This window comes from Balearica regulorum, chromosome 8 (genome assembly GCF_011004875.1).
Source record: "Balearica regulorum gibbericeps isolate bBalReg1 chromosome 8, bBalReg1.pri, whole genome shotgun sequence".
NCBI lineage: Eukaryota > Metazoa > Chordata > Aves > Gruiformes > Gruidae > Balearica > Balearica regulorum.
In genome coordinates, this window is record NC_046191.1 from 3,410,286 (window position 1) to 3,426,913 (window position 16,628).

A 16,628-nucleotide genomic window follows, 5' to 3' on the forward strand; every position below is an offset into this window, starting at 1 on the left:
GGAGCTGGGCCGGCTGCGCCGCGCGTGTGCGCGCCTCCGCGGAGCATTACGGCGCCCATTCCCGGCTCCTCTGCTCCGCCAGCGCTGAGGAGCGGCCGCGCGGAGCCCCGCAGCGCGGCCATGGCCGAGCGCCGCGCCTTCGCCCAGAAGATCAGCAGGTAGCGCGGCCGCGGAGCGCAGCGAGCCCGGTCTCGGCGCTGGGCGTGGGGAGGGGCGGGCTAGGCTGCCGGGCCCGGCCGGCGCCGTAGTACGGGTGGTGGGGGGTGAGAGCCGCCGCCGCGCCCCTGAGGGGCGAACGGGCCCGGCGCGGCCCGCGGACGCCCGCCGCCCTCCTGGCCTTCGGGCTGCTGACAGGACGCCCGCACGGCGGCGGGCCGGGCCGAGCCGTACCGGGGCCGGGCCGCCGCGCTGGGCCTGCCGTGAGCAGCCCCCGGCCGGGCCGCCGGGCAGGGTCCGCCCAGGCCGGCGCCGCGGGGCTGCGGTTCCACTCGCCCGCAACAAAGGGGTGGGGGATGCGGCCGTGTCTGTGCGCCGTGTCCGCATCGCGCCCTGCCGCTTCCCAGGGGAAGGGGGGGGGAGGAAAGGAAAAAAAAAAAAAAGAGGAAAAGAGCTGTTTAATTCAGCTCCCTGCGAACAAAGGCCGGCCGGGCGCATTGTGCAGCCCCCTCTCGCCTCACAATGGGCGGCCCAGCGCTCCCGGCAGCGCGGCGAGTGTTTTCCTGCCGGTGCGGAGTGCCGGAGCCTGCCCCCGGCCTTGCCCCGGCCCGCGCTGCCCGCCCCGGCCCCGGCTGCTGTGCGCCGAGTTGGCCGTCCCTGCTCTGCCTGCGGCGGGGAGCGCCGGGCGGCCGGAGCCCTGTCCGGGCGCTGCGCCCCGTACCTGGGAGCAGCAAACCTGCCTGCTCGCTTCCTGGCTGCCTGCAAAATGGAGAAAATAGTTCCCTTCCTTTTGTGTCTGATAAGCAGCTGGTTAATGTTAGCACAGCTCCTTGAATGTGCAGAGCAATAGCAATGAGACTTGCAGTGTTAAACATCCTTGTATTTTACAAAGTTTTGTTTGGTTTTTATTTTTATTTTTTGTTTTAAAGGAGGAATATGTGTAGGAAAGTATCTGCTAATACCAGGTTTCTGCAGATCTATATTCCAAGTCAGGCATGTGGTTCCAGGTGGGAGCCACAGTTTTTCTGTTTGCAGGTCTGACCAGATAGCCTTTGGTGACCCAGCCGTAACTAGCAGCACACTGAAAGTGGGACCCATCAGTTTTGCTGGTGCTGTTGAGGAGGCTGTGGACACTAACGAAAGGACTATCTTTTCATGCCATTGAATGAGAAAACTGTAGGTACAAATAGTTGCAGTTACAGAAGCTGTGATGGAGAAGGGTCACGGACAAAGGAAAAGGCACCAGCCAGGGGTTAATGTGACGGAGCAGGGTCTGTCAGGAATGGAGAGATCTGGATTTACTGCCAGACCATTTTTCCTGGTTCTTGTTTGTAGTCATAGACATAGTTACATGAGATTCAAGTACTAGAAGTGAGAGCGCAAGAGTTCTGCAGCCCTGGCAGGATGTTAAACAAAATGGCCCTGGGGCAACCATGGTGGGTGCTCACGGTGTTTCTGCCTGCGTCCAGCACTGGCTCAGTGTGGTAAGTTCATCAGGCAGTAGCACAGATGTGCCACCTTTCTGTACCTTTTGATCTAATCTGCACAGTGTGGTTTCAAACCAACCAGCAGCACTGTGTGTGTGTGGGCAGAGGTCGTCTTTTCGACACCTGAGATTCATTTGTGGAGTTTGCTGTTCATGCAGGCCATGCCTGCGGAGGGACCCAGGTGGTCTGCAATGAGGTCAGCTCCTCCTGGAGCCGGGCTTTTGCATCTCCAACTTTATCTTTTACACTTATTTATAAGACTGTTGTATTTCTCTCTGGGATCTCCCATATTGTCGTGTTGTCTTCTGAGAAATCTAAAGTTCCCGATTCATGGGCTGCGCATCCAGTGCATGTGAAGGCAAAAATTTGTGGGCAGAAGAGATGATGTACCCAGAGATGCCCAGACTGAGCTGTAGCCCTTCTCGTGCTGATGCAGAATACGCTGCTGTGAATGTTACTCTGTCAGAGGATGAGAGATTCAAGCAAGCAGCATACGGAAGTCCCAAGAGCTGTGTTGGTGGCTGCTGGAAGCCCTCCCCAGTTTCATTGTTTAAAGAAGAATAGATCCATCACATTTTCACACTCTGCCCTCCGGTTTGGCTTACTCATCGAGGTAGACGTAGCATTTGTCTTATTCACAGGAAATAGCCGTGCTGCTCTTGGTTTGCCTGATAGCGTGTAATTCAAATGGGATGTAATTCAGATCCACGAAGGTAAATTAAGACCTACCTACCTACCAGATGTAGGCTTCTAAGCTGGCGATTACAGTAGTGGTAGAAAAAGAAATGTGAGATCAGCAGTTCTGTTTCTTAGAAAGACCACAGATGTGGTCGTCACAGCCCTGATTTACTGCCTGTGCTTCAGCCAGCGTGGTGTACCTCAAGGGTGCACGCAGAACTCCAGTGCCATGTAGTGTCTGTTTATTCCGCCTGGAATCTTTAAATATGGGGGATAGCAGCTATCAGTGACTGCTGCAGCAGTTTCGAAATATCTTTTTAAGACTGTCTATTACAAGGTATCTCTCTGACTGGGTCATGCTGTATATTTGTTGGCAGGCTGCAAACTAGAACAGATTTTTAGACTGAACTTTGGCCATCACATGTACTTAGTAATTCTTCTTGACTCCATCAGAAGAAACTCCTGAGTTAAACTTACTATAGTAGGTTAATAATACCTGAAATCTTGCCTGAAATTGTTAATTTTTAATTGGAAATATATTGGTAATAATTTTTGTATTAAACCATATTGGAACATGTCCTTCTGCTGCATCATAATACTTCCATAGCTGCATATACACTATTGTTTCCATCTCAACGTAAGAAGAGATGTACTTCCATTTGGTACCCCTGTTTAACTCATACGGTGTTTGGGGGACTAGAGGAGAGTTAGCGGAAGGCAGGAGCCGCACCGGCAGAGATGAAGTTCACTCATTAAGATGTCTCAATAAAAAGCAAACAGTCAATATGTTGTTCTGGAGGAACCTCTGAAGGCAGGCAGAGGAAAAAGTGTGCCAATTTTTTAGAGTTCAAATACAGAAAAAGGGAAAAAAATCACCCTTTAAATGTCACGCAACATACACAGTTCGGGTAAAGTCATGTAGCCTTTCATATGAGCCCCTGCGTCAGTGCCTTGTCATTGCTCTTGGAGCATCCTGAGATTGGGTTATCTGGGGAATCCAGAGCTCTTCTTTGGTCAGACCATCACCATTTCAAAAGTGTCTTTCCTTGGGAAGAGTTTTGCTCTTCCTTTGCTGCTCCACAGTTATAGAGTCCTTCTGACTTGGAATAACGTACCTGCCTTACCCTCCGTTTTGCTGTGCATTTCAGCCTCACACAAAGCTTTTAGTGTGATTTTTACCACTGGTCTTTACTCTTGGGCTGAGAATTTTCAGTTTTCCTGTCCCCAGCTCTTGATGGAGTCTGAGGGAAAATTTTCATCCTTGTGGGTCCAGCCCCTTCTTCCGAGGTGCTTCAGTGTGAATGAGAACCTCACGATGCCATGAAGCTGCTGTCTGGGGTTGGGGAATCTTCAGCAGAACCCTGGCTGAAAGGAGGTGACCCTGCTGTCAGACATTCAGTCATTTGGAAAGTGCCCATCATGCAGGGATCTTACGTGGTGTATGGACAGCTTTCTGGAGTAATCACAGCTTGTTGTCTTTATGGTTTTGAATTGGGGAAAACACTTCTGTTCACTACATTCAGAGCTAGCATCTTATTTCTGCTGAAGCTCCCTTTACACTGATTGGGTACTGTAAAAGGTGACTTGGGAAAACTAAATTTACATTTGTGTTCATTTAGAGCCCTTTTACATCGCCTGAACGATGTGTCAGGGAGACTGACAGCCACCTTTGCCCTGCCTCAGGGTAAACAGGGATGCTGTGAAACCTGCACCCACTGAAACAGATAGCAAAGCTGTCACTGGCTGCCACGAGCACCGAATCAGGCCAGAGATGTAGTGGTTGCAGCAGGATGTTCATCGCAGTTTATTCTTTTCCCACATTCAGATGCCATTTGCATTGCCAAAACGCTATCACTGATAATTAAAAGTACTTTTAACAGAAGCTTCAGAGCAGCTTTTTTTTCTGTTCTCCAGAAGTAACGTTATCCGCCCCTGTTTAGCCGTTGTGGATGTCTCACGCGGGAGCTGGCAGTGCTCTGCAAAGCCTAAGAAAATCTCTGGCCGCTTAAAGCAAGCGAGAAGGCGGGGAGAACGGTTCATCTCTAGGGCTCTGCTACAAAGCTGCTGCTTTGTACAAGGCTTCCTTGTTTGGTTGGGTTTTTTTAACGTGAGATGTGACTTTGATCTCCTGAAGAATCCAGTCCTGTGGTGATTTTCACAGTAAGGTGTCTTGGGAGCTCATTCCCTTTGCTGCAGCCTAGGGGTGATGCTTTCAGACTTAATAATCAAATATTATCAGAAGAGCACCACAGGCAGCGTTGTATGGTATTTCTGTTTTAATCAACGCTAAGGAAAAAGGGAACATGTTGTTGCTCATCTTCTGTGTTAATTTAAGAACCCACACTTACCCCGCAGCAGTCAGGATCAACCTGGGTATTTCCTCAGGTTTGGGTTGTAAATCAAACCCATTTCACTCAAAGGGGAAGGAGTTGACTCCGAAGGAAACAAGACCTCGGGTTTAGGAGGAAGGCTGCATCCAGGGCAGGGCTGAACTGGCAGAGTAGCTCAAGGCCAGAGCTCCCCCTCGAGCAGGTTCCCTCATCCACCATGACGCATGCCTGGTGACTCAACACCGTGGTTCAAGCCTGGATGGAGCCGCCTGTTCTACAGGCAGGACAGCCCAGGCAGAGCACGTAGGGACAGAGGGACAGGACATCTCAACTGCAGCGGCAAGATGGACACAACTGGCCATTCGGCTTTGGGGATTCAGACCCAAGCGAAGGGAGTATAGTAGGATGGATGCCTCCAGCCGTCTGCAGAGTTGTATGCGAGTGAGCCAGCCGAACAAAGGGGGATGGTTTCACTTTAAAAAGTAAACTATGTAAATACAGTTTTCTCTGCTGCTGAGAGAGAACAAGCAGCTTTGCTATGGATTGGCGCAGATGCCTCACTGTACCAGGCTGTCTTTCTCGAGAGGCAAAGGCTCGCTGAATGTAGAGTCACTGCACGTGACACACAAGATGAGCAGCAGGCAGGAGTAACTGTTTTGTAATTAGCGGGATGGGGAGAAACAAACAATTTGCATTGCTCTTTCAAAATGGGCAGGGCTATGGAAAAGAGAGACTTCCTCAAATCACTGCGGCAGATGATCTAGATGACTGTATCCTGACCCACCTTTTCTGTGAAAGGGAAGAGGTCTTAACCTTGCTTGGCATAACTGCGCAGGTCTTGGTGAGCCTTTTTTTGAGAAGGCAAAAAGAACTACTATTTCCAGTATGCTCCTTAAGCTAAAAAAAAAAAAAAAAAAAGAACAATTTTTGGTTTTGACCGGATAGGCCACATGGAGACAAATGATTTTTGGGTGTAGTAAAGAAATATGGAAGTGCAAACAAATGGTTTCATTTTGTTATTTGCAGCTCAGAGTACTTTGAGAATAACCAGTCTTGTTTTGCTTTAGAAGCCAGTTCCAAGGGGATTTTTTTTCCTCTCTTTCTTTGTCATTTATTTTTTTCTGTGTGAACCACATGCGCACACAATAATTAACCAGTGAAGAAGGTCAGAAAGGAAGTGACTAGGGAAGATGTACTTTAAGCAGACATTCATCAGGCTGTGGGCTGTAATTAACTGGAATATTTGTCTAAGGATCCCAGGTTACATGCTGAATATAAGATAGTTATTAAAGAGGCAGTTTTTTATTTGTCCTTTTAATTATCAAGAGCTGTAATGGCTCTTTTACTCTGCCAAATGGATTTTTCTTTTTTCATTTGGAGACTGTTTTGAGATCTACTTCTCTTTTTGGTTGGGCTTGGTGTAATATGCTTTTTAACTTAAGTTGGCTTAGGAAGCACAGCTTCTAGTTAGAAGTAGTGCTCAGGGTTATAGTATAACATGAACTTACTAGTCACGAATAGATGGTGTTTGTCATGGGCAAGCAGCTTTTGGAAATGGAGAAGGCAAGTGTATTATCAGTTTTAGGGAAACTGTGAACGTCTGTGATGAAGCAGTGAGAAAGCAATCCTAAAAGTAGTCAGCTGAGGTGTTTTCTCAACAGGAAAATACTCATCTGGTTCTCTACAAAGCCCTGGTCAGGCCTTATCTGGAGTGAGTGATCAGGATGAAACACAGTGTGTTAAAGGGTATGATTGCCAACTGGAACAGATTTGGAGAAGAGCCGTCAGGGCGATCAAGGGAGCAGAAAGCCTGTTGCAGGATCTGACCTTGCTTGGCTTTGCAGAAGGAAGGCTGGGAGGGGATACGACTAATTTTTGTGAATACCTTGCAAATAGGAAGGAGTGGGAGGAGGGCTATTGAACCTGATGATGTTGGCACAAAACCAAATGGGTATAGATTACCCATAAATACACTTGATGATCACATTACATGAGAAGATGGTTTCTAAATGTCAGAAGCTTGATGCTTTCCAGTAGGGAAAATGGTTTTTCAATACTTTTGTGAATGCAGCGATACAGAAAGGTGGCCAACAAGACCTGTGGATTAGGCTGCAGTCTTGGAGTAAGTAGTAGTAAGTCGTGCAGACTCCACTCAGGAATTTCGAGGTTTATACAGTAGCCAGTTTCTTCATGTGGAGAGAGGTTTGATTGGTAATTGTGCCATATAGAGAGGTAGGGCCACTTAAGACTTGAAAGTACTGATGTTGTCTTGGTCAAACCAATTGGAAGTTGTTCAGTTCGGACTTTCTGTAATCATGCTTCAGGGGAATTTTTAATATCCAGTGAGGTTATTAATGGGGCAGCAGCACGGAGCAGCCATCGATGTACAGCACAGGGTCAGAAGCCATACTGATCAGTGCCACCCTTTTGTTTTACCATGTTTCTTCCCCTGTTGCATCAAATGACCTTTTCAGCGGGAATGCTGTCGGGCAGTGTGATAGCATCCGTGCATACTCATAGTGCCCCTAAGCAACGCTGTAATTGCAGCCGAGCTTGCTTCCGCTTCAAGTTGGGCTAAAGCACAATTGTAGCTGGAGTTAAGGGTGTATTGACAGGCTGTGCTCCAAATACAGCACAGCTCCCAGCCGCCACAGAGCCACCCAGCTGAGCCAACACGCAGAAGAAAAGGGACTGAGCGCTTCTCTGGGGTCTATCACAAAGCATGTCTCAGGTTCATAAGGAGCCACTGCACGCAGGAGGAGCAGCGCTGAGTACCATGGCTAGGCATCAGCTGTGGTTTCACAGCTGAGGACACGTTTCCTCCTCTGGCTGTACTTTCCATCTGGAAATAATGTATGTCTCTTGAATATGGGGAAAGATTTTTAGTTTTTCCTGTGTTGTGCTGCATGTCAAAGTGTGGGTTCTGATTTTTCCTGCCAGCCGTGCAGTGAAGGGCTCTCTTCTTTGTATTGTCAGGAATTACACAAAACACGTGCTGAGTAAGAGATGGGGTTTAAAGCAGAAATTGTCTGCAACCCAGGGGCAAGCTTTTAAATCTCATCAGCCACAGATGCATAATGTTTCCCATGCCAAGCAGCCATTTTAATACATCCCAAATTTTCCTATAAATGCTAGTAGCATGCGTGATTTGTTCTCATGCATGCGTGTCTGTGAGCGTATGCATGTGCATGGCGGGAGCAGGGAAGATGGTTCTTCCGAGGGCGATCAGACAGCCTGAATGTTGTCCGTCCCCAGCAGGAGCTGTTTGGTCTGCTTTCAGAAGCCACCCTCCAGAAGTGAAAACATAGTCTCCTGTGGATAAAGGCAAACATGAAGCAAATGACTTCTTGCAGCCAGAATACATAAAACCTTCTTTTTTTTTTTTTTTCCCTTCTGCAGTCCAGTTTTTTAAAAGACAAAATAATGCTTCCTCTAGCTAATCTTACTCCTGTCCTCTGACCTGAGGAAACATCTGCTCTCCATGGTAGGCTTGGTTGTCCCAGCTAGTTCCCTTTTAGAGTTCCCTTCTCTTCCATTGACATCAGTTGCCTCCACCTGCCCCCATTCCTGCCCACTGGTGTTCACTGCCACAGCAGTCCCCGAGCTAGGCGCCCACCCCGATGTCAAGGTTTTGCTCAGGGGAGATTTAAGGATCTTTACTTGACAGGGTTTTAGCAGCTCGTGCACCATGCTGATACACAGCACATTCCCCTGAGTAAGATCAGGAGCGACTCTGTTAGCCATGACGCCGTTTCCACAAAGATCGCTGATACAGCAGAAGGAAAATCAGCCCGGGCAGTCCCGTGTCCTTGCCTCTTCATCTGTGTTATGCCCTGGTTGTCGTCTCTTTGGAGCTGGGACTTTGTTCTGGGAGACGGAGCAGACCACAGTGGTCCGGTGAATGACATTTGGGAGCGGGGCTGTCACTGACTAATTGGGCATTGACTCCTGGAGAAGGGCATTCTCCTGTTGGTGAGATCCTGTAGACCAGGGCTAATCAGCAGCTTTTCAACGACACAATTTTTCCTAGGAAGAATCTGGGCTTTGGGTTCGCTTTTGAAACAAAACTGTTTCCACCATACTCGAAAACTTGGCTGCTCGTTAAGGCAGTCTTTGACTATCGGCATTTCCCTCTCTGATGTGCTCTTCCTTTGCCGAGATGTTCCCTTGGTGGGTTTACCTAACTGTTGGGTTTTCAGGCTCCCCAGTGACAACGTGGCTTGTTGGGGAAAACAGAAAACCCAGAGGGGCACAGTGTGGATTTTACCCTCCGGGCATGGAAGGATTGATCTGTGCTTTTCCCTCCTGGTGGGAAAAGTTGCCCAGTGGTAGGATTTCTCTCTGGCAGAGACCATAAGGCTTTCTGCCCTGCTAGCCAGTGCCTTGCAGGTCCCCTCTACTGGTCCCCATTGTCCCACTGATACCTTCCCTACATGAAAAGGGAAACAGATTTTGTTTTGACCTGGTCGGTTGTTTCCCATGCGTCGTTCCCCAGACATTCAACCCACCCTGTGTGGGACTGCTTTTCTGCCCCTGAGCTGGGTGTCGAAGGGGATACTGGCTGGAAAGTGGCTGCCAGTTCTCATCTCTGTGACTGCAGAACCCAAGAGGAGGCAAGGGATGAAAAGGAGAGAGCAGAGCACAGGAGCAGGTGTGTGACCAGGCTGGGAACTGCTGAGGGGTGTGGAGAGTGCAGGAGGTGAGCTTTGCTTGGTAGGAACTGCAAAGAGCCTGCTGGGAACAAGTTTATTTGTGCTCAGTGTCACGTGCCACAGATGTGCACAAAAGAGCAGCTCACAAAAGGAAAAAAAATATAATTGCTGTAAAGAATGTGTATGTGCAGCCTTGCAAGAATTTTGTGATTCTCCAGTAGTTTAATATACAAGGTGTGTTCTCACCACCCGGTGACGTTCTTATTCCAACCAGCACACCAAGTATTTGGTTTCATTCTGACAGCAGTGTAAAGCATGTTTGATATGTATCATCTTCATTGTAATTCTTTTACAGAGATAATGTTGTCCCTGTCTCATTTCAGGACTGTAGCTGCTGAAGTCAGAAAGCAGATCTCAGGGCAGTATGGAGGGTCTCCCCAGCTTCTCAAAAACCTCAATATTGGAGGCAGTGTCTCTCATCATACAACTGTAAGTAGTGCTTGGAACGTGGAAGAGTGGACAAAGGTGTACATAGTTATTTTGATCACCATTTGGAAAGAAAATGCAGTGCTTATTCCCATGCTGACAGGCTGGTCACCTAGGCGGCCTTGATAATACTGAGGAAAATAATTCCATACAAAACCTGTTAATTTTGGTGGGACTTGGTGTTTCTGCAGAATCTTTGTAGGACACAGGGGCTCCCTTGACTGGATCTTAGTTGTTTTATCCCAGAATGGCCCAGACTGAGCATTAAATTCCACATGCATGTGTCGTTCTCCCTGTGAAGAGCTCAAGCGCTTCAGGTAGCTGTTTTCTAGTGTTTCTTGTCACTCTTGAGAGTGGGACCACAGTGGCTGTTACGAAGCTCATCTGCTCTTCAGAGGTATTTTAAATGTTATTGTGAAAGTTGAATGTGGTTATTCCTCAGGAATGTATATTTACTTACAAGTTTACAGTCCATTTTCAAGAGCGGCTGAAATGTAGGCCAAGTCATCAGAGCCACTCTCTGAAGTCAGATTTTCTTGCCTTGCCTACCAGTAACCTTCCAAATTTATTCAGCGTGGTGGTAAAAACTTCAAGAGTTCAGCAAACTTTTTCAGGCTGGAACTGTATTTTTGGAAGTGTTCCTTTTGATTTGATTGTTGCTTTGGGTCATAACAGTTTCTTTTGCAGCAGTCAACTTAGAAAACAAATATTATAGCGTCTTGTTTTCTTCAAGGAGGGTTGATTAGGTCAGGCAGTACTGGAAGTGTGCCCTGAATTTGGTAGTCTGTACAAGTGTTCTGAGTTTACAAGAGTTCTTCTCTTGTTTTGGAGTAGGATCCTGTAGAGTTTCCTCTGTAGAGTTTCCTGCAGAGTTCATACACTGCTCTGTGTCCAGCGTAATGTGTTAAAGCTCTCTCATACAGAGCACAAATGTGTCCTTGGAGCTAGTATCATCTCAAAAGGGATCTCCAAGACTAAGTTGACCCCTAGCTTAGAAGAATGACTTCGCTGCAGGCTGAAAATTCATCTTTAGGGATATCTGGCTGTGCCAGAGTCACTGGGGATTGAAGAGGGCTGGAATTCCTGTCGTTTCCCTCTGCATCAGCTGTGTGCGTACAAGGAGACCAGAAGGCTGGCTTTGTCCGCTGCGTGCCCAGCCTTAATGGTGAGGGAGCACGAAGGAGGTGGGGTTAATGAGAGCGGTGTGTCCAGGGCTAATGCTTTATCGCAGCAATCTCTGTAGGGGTGTGGAATGATAATGCAAAGCCCTGACTTGGCAGTTCTGTGTGGTCTTTTGCATAATCCAGTATTAGGCAATAGGGAGGGACCCCTGCTATTAGCTGCGTACACTGGATGGAGCACTCAGGGTCATTGAATCCACTTCCCTGCAGCAATGGATCGCTAAGGAATAGACGCCTGCTTTTGAAGGACCCGTTGGACATCCGTCCCGCAAACTTCTGTGCCTCACTTGTCTTATAGGCGGTTTCATCTTGGAACAAGTTGGCTGAATTGCCTTTCTATTCCCCATTGCTTTCATAAAGCAAGATCTCTTCCGTGTACCTCTCTGAGCTGTTCCTCAGCCAGCCATATTTTTGATAACTGTTTTTCCTTGTATCACCTCCTTTTGCTCTGTATTGTCTCTTCCACTTTTTCTTCCTATTTCTAAGGTTTTTCCATTCTGCCATCATCAAAGTGTGCATGCTCAAAGCTTCAGTCCTGTTGATCTTCATGTGCAATTCTTAATGCAGGATCTGATTTGTTGGTCACAGTATTGTCAGTCCTGTCTTCAGTCTTGGTATCTCTCATCCTGTTGCTGTTGTGTTTTCTAGTATATATATGCAAGAATCTGTAAGAGTCCTGGAAAAGGTCATGCTAACTGGAAGCAGGCTCTGAGCTTTTCCTATCAAACTGCATTGCGTGATGGTTGATGTGATAAGCTCCTAGTTTGTCATATTAAATTCTGTGCTGAGCAGAGATGCTCTTCAGAAGCGTGATTAACATGGAGCGATAGTTTGTAGGAGATAGTCTGTAGGAAGAGTATATTTAGTTAAGTCATGAGTCTATGTCCTGAGGCTGCATAATATGACAAGAGGTTTGCTTGTACTGAATTTTGGGTTAATTTCTCCCCCTTAGGCATCCGTCAGAATCTGCTGTGCCTGCCCCTCCTGGTTTGATAATAAACATTATGCAGAGAGAAAGCATTACTGCTGTGAAGCTGAAATAGATATTTTTTGCTCTGAAAAGTTCAGAAGTTTGTGTGTTGTTACGATTTTACAGAGAAGAAACGGAAGGCCCTGAATTGCCATGGCAGTTTTGTGTAGCCATACTGGTTTGAAAGCCTTGACTAGGGCACACAGTGTGGGTTTCAATAGGAAATCTATGCTAAAATTTATGGATATTTTAATAATGCTGTGTGATTGAGTTTCATGTGAGTAGCTCCACAGTGGCAGCAAGTTGCACTGTTGAGTGTGCAGCACAGAACTGGAGGACTTTTAATGATAATGCAGATGTGGTCTCTCCTATCCAGTGCATCTTGCTCGTCGTGTTGAGCACTTCCATAGATAGTTATGATCCAGATAAGGTCAGCACTGATCCTCTGTTGACAGTTGCAGCAGTAGCTGCTTGTGGTAATTTGGCTGAGAGTCTTATCACACGCAGTCCAATGGAGATGTTTTTATGGAGAAATGTGTGCTTTTTTGAATAAAGGGCCCTCAGCTCTCTGCTTGGTGTTGGGCCTTTTGTTTCTTGTTGACTGAAGCCAGTGCAGGAACTTTTCACACTCAACAGACTTGTATGTGAACCTAGGATAAATGCAGAAACCTGTCAGCTGAATTTTAGCAAGTCTCTTCCCTTTTGCTTTACGGGCAGCAGACAAAATGCTGCCAGAACTGTTTCTAATTTAGTATCTGGTAGAGCTGGGGAGAAGACACTGCTTTCAAATGACAATACAGGAGCTTGCAGTTTATTCTTGTCAGCCTCCACCCTTCTGCCACTTCAGGAGCAACTGATTTTGATTTGCACATTCCTCAAACCCCAGATACAGGTCCAAAGCCTTCAGAGGCTTTTCCTGTCTAACCTAACGTGCTGAATTGGGACTCCTCGCAGGATACAGTCCTTGCAGCACTGAGCTTTTATTTTTGAAATCCAGAACAGAAGGCACTGACAGTTTGTTAGTGAGAAATAGGAGCTGGTAAGGTCTTAGAGTTAGATGAAGGAGATTTTATTTTTTGAAGTTACTTCTGCAAGTCTCTCTAAATCCACTGGTAAATCGAGCGTGCATTTGCACCTTGCTGTTTGCTTTCTGGTTGTAAGCCATGTGCAGTGCTCATCTTCGGTGCATTGAGAGGTTCAGTATCCCCCCGTGGGAGCTGGGGCTTCTCACCACCGAGCTCACTGACTGAACGCACTGAAAGCGGAGAGCTTCCACTTCCTTTCAAAGAATTCCCCAGCATCTTGCAGGATGGGGTATTTGTTTTGTTATTTGATGAACCGTACTGTTTACTATGGGCTATTATAATCCCTCGTGACTAACCACTTTCTTTTCTTTCCAAGTTTATTTTTTCTGTTGAGCAACTCCTTGTGCTATGGTTCTTGTTAACTCTGTCTGCTCGCCCTCTGTTGCACCGGTCGTTTCTGCTCATTGCTGCACGCTGCAGTGTGGCAGGGGCCTGATTCCTCTCTCCGGATTTCTGCAGTAGTTTTACCTGGACGAAGCTGGATTGTGGATTGTCAGAGATTGGCATGACTTACTGTTGAAGCGACCCAAAGCTTTCTCTGAATCTCGGTGTGCGTGCCTCGGTTTGCTGTTTAATGGCTGCTTGTTATGCTGCTTTGGTGCAGGAAGAGCAGAGTTTTGGTTTGTATCTGCAAACAGACTTGTAGTCTGTTTTTTCCCCTGTGTGTGCTGCCCTTTTATGAGGGCAGATGATGTTATCAAAGGACAAAAAGTAATCACTAGGTATCTGGACCTCTCTTCAGTTGTAGCCCAGCTGTTTCTGTGTCTTGTTCTACATTCAGCAGCTTTTGTTGCTTAATGATACTTATATTTTTCAAATTAGATGAAGACTTATAAAATCTTGGATTTCTAAATACTTGACTTTTGAGTGCCGAAATGTGTCGTTGAAATGTTTTTTAGTTGTTGTCCAAAACTTGATTTTTTTTCTAAGAAAAGAAAATTATCTTAATTTTTTTTTTAAATCGTTAGATGTATATTTTAATTAGAAGAGCAGCATTTCACAGAACTTGCAAATAAGCAGAATGAATCTATACTCAATTGTTTTACAGAAAAATCAGAGCTGTTTCCGAAGGGTTAGGGGTAATACTTCCTGTCTGTTGGTGTATGTTACGGGCATAGTTGAATGTTAGGATGAGGAGGAACACTCTTATAAGAGATGCTAATTAGTCTGGGAATAAAGGGGTCTGGATTCTTGGACATGACATGATCTGACCATGTCTGCTCTCAGTGCTCCATTTTCTCCATGTAAAATAAAGATGCTGACATTTACATATCTTTGTAAAACACTGCCGGGTTTATGGGCATTATGTGGGCTAATTGAAGCTTTCTCTTGGATGTATTGGATGCCAGACTTTGGCTGTGTATTCAAAGATAGTATCTAATTATTCAATAAGAGAATATAAGTTCCTTTGTATATTTTCATTGTTTATTTTAGCATCATTTAAAAGAAGAAAAAAAGATAATTTGTGCAAATGAATGGAAAACAGGACAGTATCCTACGTGACATAGAAAAGGGCATTTTGAAGTGTTCGGAGCCAAGTAATTTTATCACCAAAATCACTAAAATGAAAAGGAAAGTGAGCCAAGTCTTAATGCTCTCTCAAAGCTGATTAAGGCTTAATAGTGACTCCCATTATATGTATTTCCTGGAGGTTTTGCCCTGCCTTGCTGAATGGTCTGTCCTCATCAGACAGGGGAGGATGGGAGAGGCATCCACATCCTCTTCCCTGCCTCCTCCCAGTAGGGATTACTCACAGTTAACTCTGCCCTGGTGCAGGCACTTTCTTTAGTAAATTAAAACTGCTACATACTATTTCTAAAATCCATAGTGAATCCCGTTGCAGAGGTCAGGAGCGTTTTTTATGTTAAGTTGGTGAGTCTGGTATCCATTGGAAGGTTGTTGAGTCTCATTTATCTGCAATAACTTAGTTTATACGTTAGTAGAGATAACTAATCTTAACTAAATGTTATTATACCAAGTAAATAAGTTACTTAAATGAAGCATTCATGACAGGCCTGTTAATAAATACTCAGAATCTAAAAATGCCATTAAATCCTACTCTTTGTTTAATAAAGTTAGTTGTGACACATCTTTTTCAGGAATAAAATGCATAAACAAACTGATGATTAGTGGAAATGCTGCTAATATCCTAAACTGCAAAAAAAAATCTCAATATTGCATTCAAATTGCACTGGAAACATGATCAGTCTAAGTCGCTGTTGGTCTGCTTGCGGAGTCTTTCACACCAATGCTGCCACGGTCCCAGCAAGCAGCAGTGGATTGGAAGACCACTGCGTCACGATGCTAAATTACAGCTGCTTTCTCCTTCACGGCTGTCTTCACCTGTGCTGTCACTGTGCAGGGACGCTTGGGTGGCTCTGCAGAGCCAGCTCTGAACAGCAGGCAAGGAGACCAGAGGATGGAGGTCCGCTGTGGTCCCCAGAACTTTGATCGACGGGCTGAGCCCTGCTCCGCGATGGCTGTGCTGCTGCAGGGGTTAGCTGCTGGCGTCTCCAGGCAGGGCTGCTCAGGTGCACAGAGCTGAGACATTGGGACTGGCTGGGCCCGAAGGGGGCTCGGACTCGCGTGGTTTGTTAGGTGAAGCTCTGCTCCCCGTGAGTGTGTCAGATGCAGTAATTTCTTCACCTGAGCACGTATATAAACCACTTCAGCTGTCCTCGTGCGCTGCTCCTGAGCTAAATGGCATAGGCAGCTCTACGCAACGCCGGCTCTGGCGTCTTTGTGTGCCTCTGGTTAATCCATATGCTGGATAAATTGTCCACTGATAATTGAGATGTGACTGTGCCAAGTATTTTCCAGTCAGAAGAGCATGCATGTTTGTGGTTACCACCGTTCAGCTTGCACAGTTCAGAGCCACCATGGTTTGCCTGTGTGAACCCTAAGGGTCCGGAGGGATCCATCTCCGCTGATCTGATGTAGTGTTTCTGCCAAAAGTGGGAAGTCTGTGATTTTTCTGCAGTCTCTGGTCAGACTGTTTGGCTTTTTCATTTCTTTAATAATGGAGCTTTGATGTTTTTGTTGTCTCAGTCTCTGCACTCTCAGTTTTGGCGCAATTTATCAGAGGGTAGCTCTTTCAGATCAGTCTCAGCACTCGCGTTTTCTATATCAAAGTCTTTGTGTTCTTCAAATACTCTCATGGTGAAATTACATGATTCTTAGTCATAAAAGAAGATACTGTCTTTCTTTTTTACCCATCCTTGGAGGCATAACTCGTGTGTTTCTGGGTTTGGTAAGAAATTGCTTTCGTATTGCCAGATGACTAATTAATCTCTGATTAATATTTCTATACCCAAATGGCTTCTTACATTAGCAACCAGTTATAATAGCAAATAACCTAGTAATATTTGTACATAAAACATCTCACTGTTTTTGTGACTGGTGGTTACTCGTTACATGTAGGATACTTCTTTCGGTATATTTACAAATATTTCCTTTCATTAGAGGCTTTTTCCATTTCCGACATTGTGATATCGCATGAATGTGACACACATTGCAGATCATTGGGCTTGTCTGTAAAAAGAATCCAGAACTTAATACTAAATATTCTCAGATCTGAAAAATGGAGGCTTCAGACTATTTCTA

The 16,628-nt window shown here is 46.1% G+C and overlaps 1 protein-coding gene across 7 annotated transcripts in view; it reads left to right on the forward strand.

Annotated features, from left to right (window-relative positions):
- The window catches only part of DOCK7 (dedicator of cytokinesis 7), a 108,517-nt gene continuing 91,889 nt past the window's right edge, over positions 1 to 16,628 (forward strand). For all 7 annotated transcript variants that reach the window (XM_075759202.1, XM_075759203.1, XM_075759198.1 and 4 more), the window contains exons 1-2: positions 1 to 158; positions 9,687 to 9,792. In XM_075759202.1, coding sequence (XP_075615317.1) covers positions 121 to 158; positions 9,687 to 9,792 — 144 coding nt within the window. In that variant the 5' untranslated portion in view covers positions 1 to 120. The remainder of the gene's footprint in view (positions 159 to 9,686; positions 9,793 to 16,628) is intronic.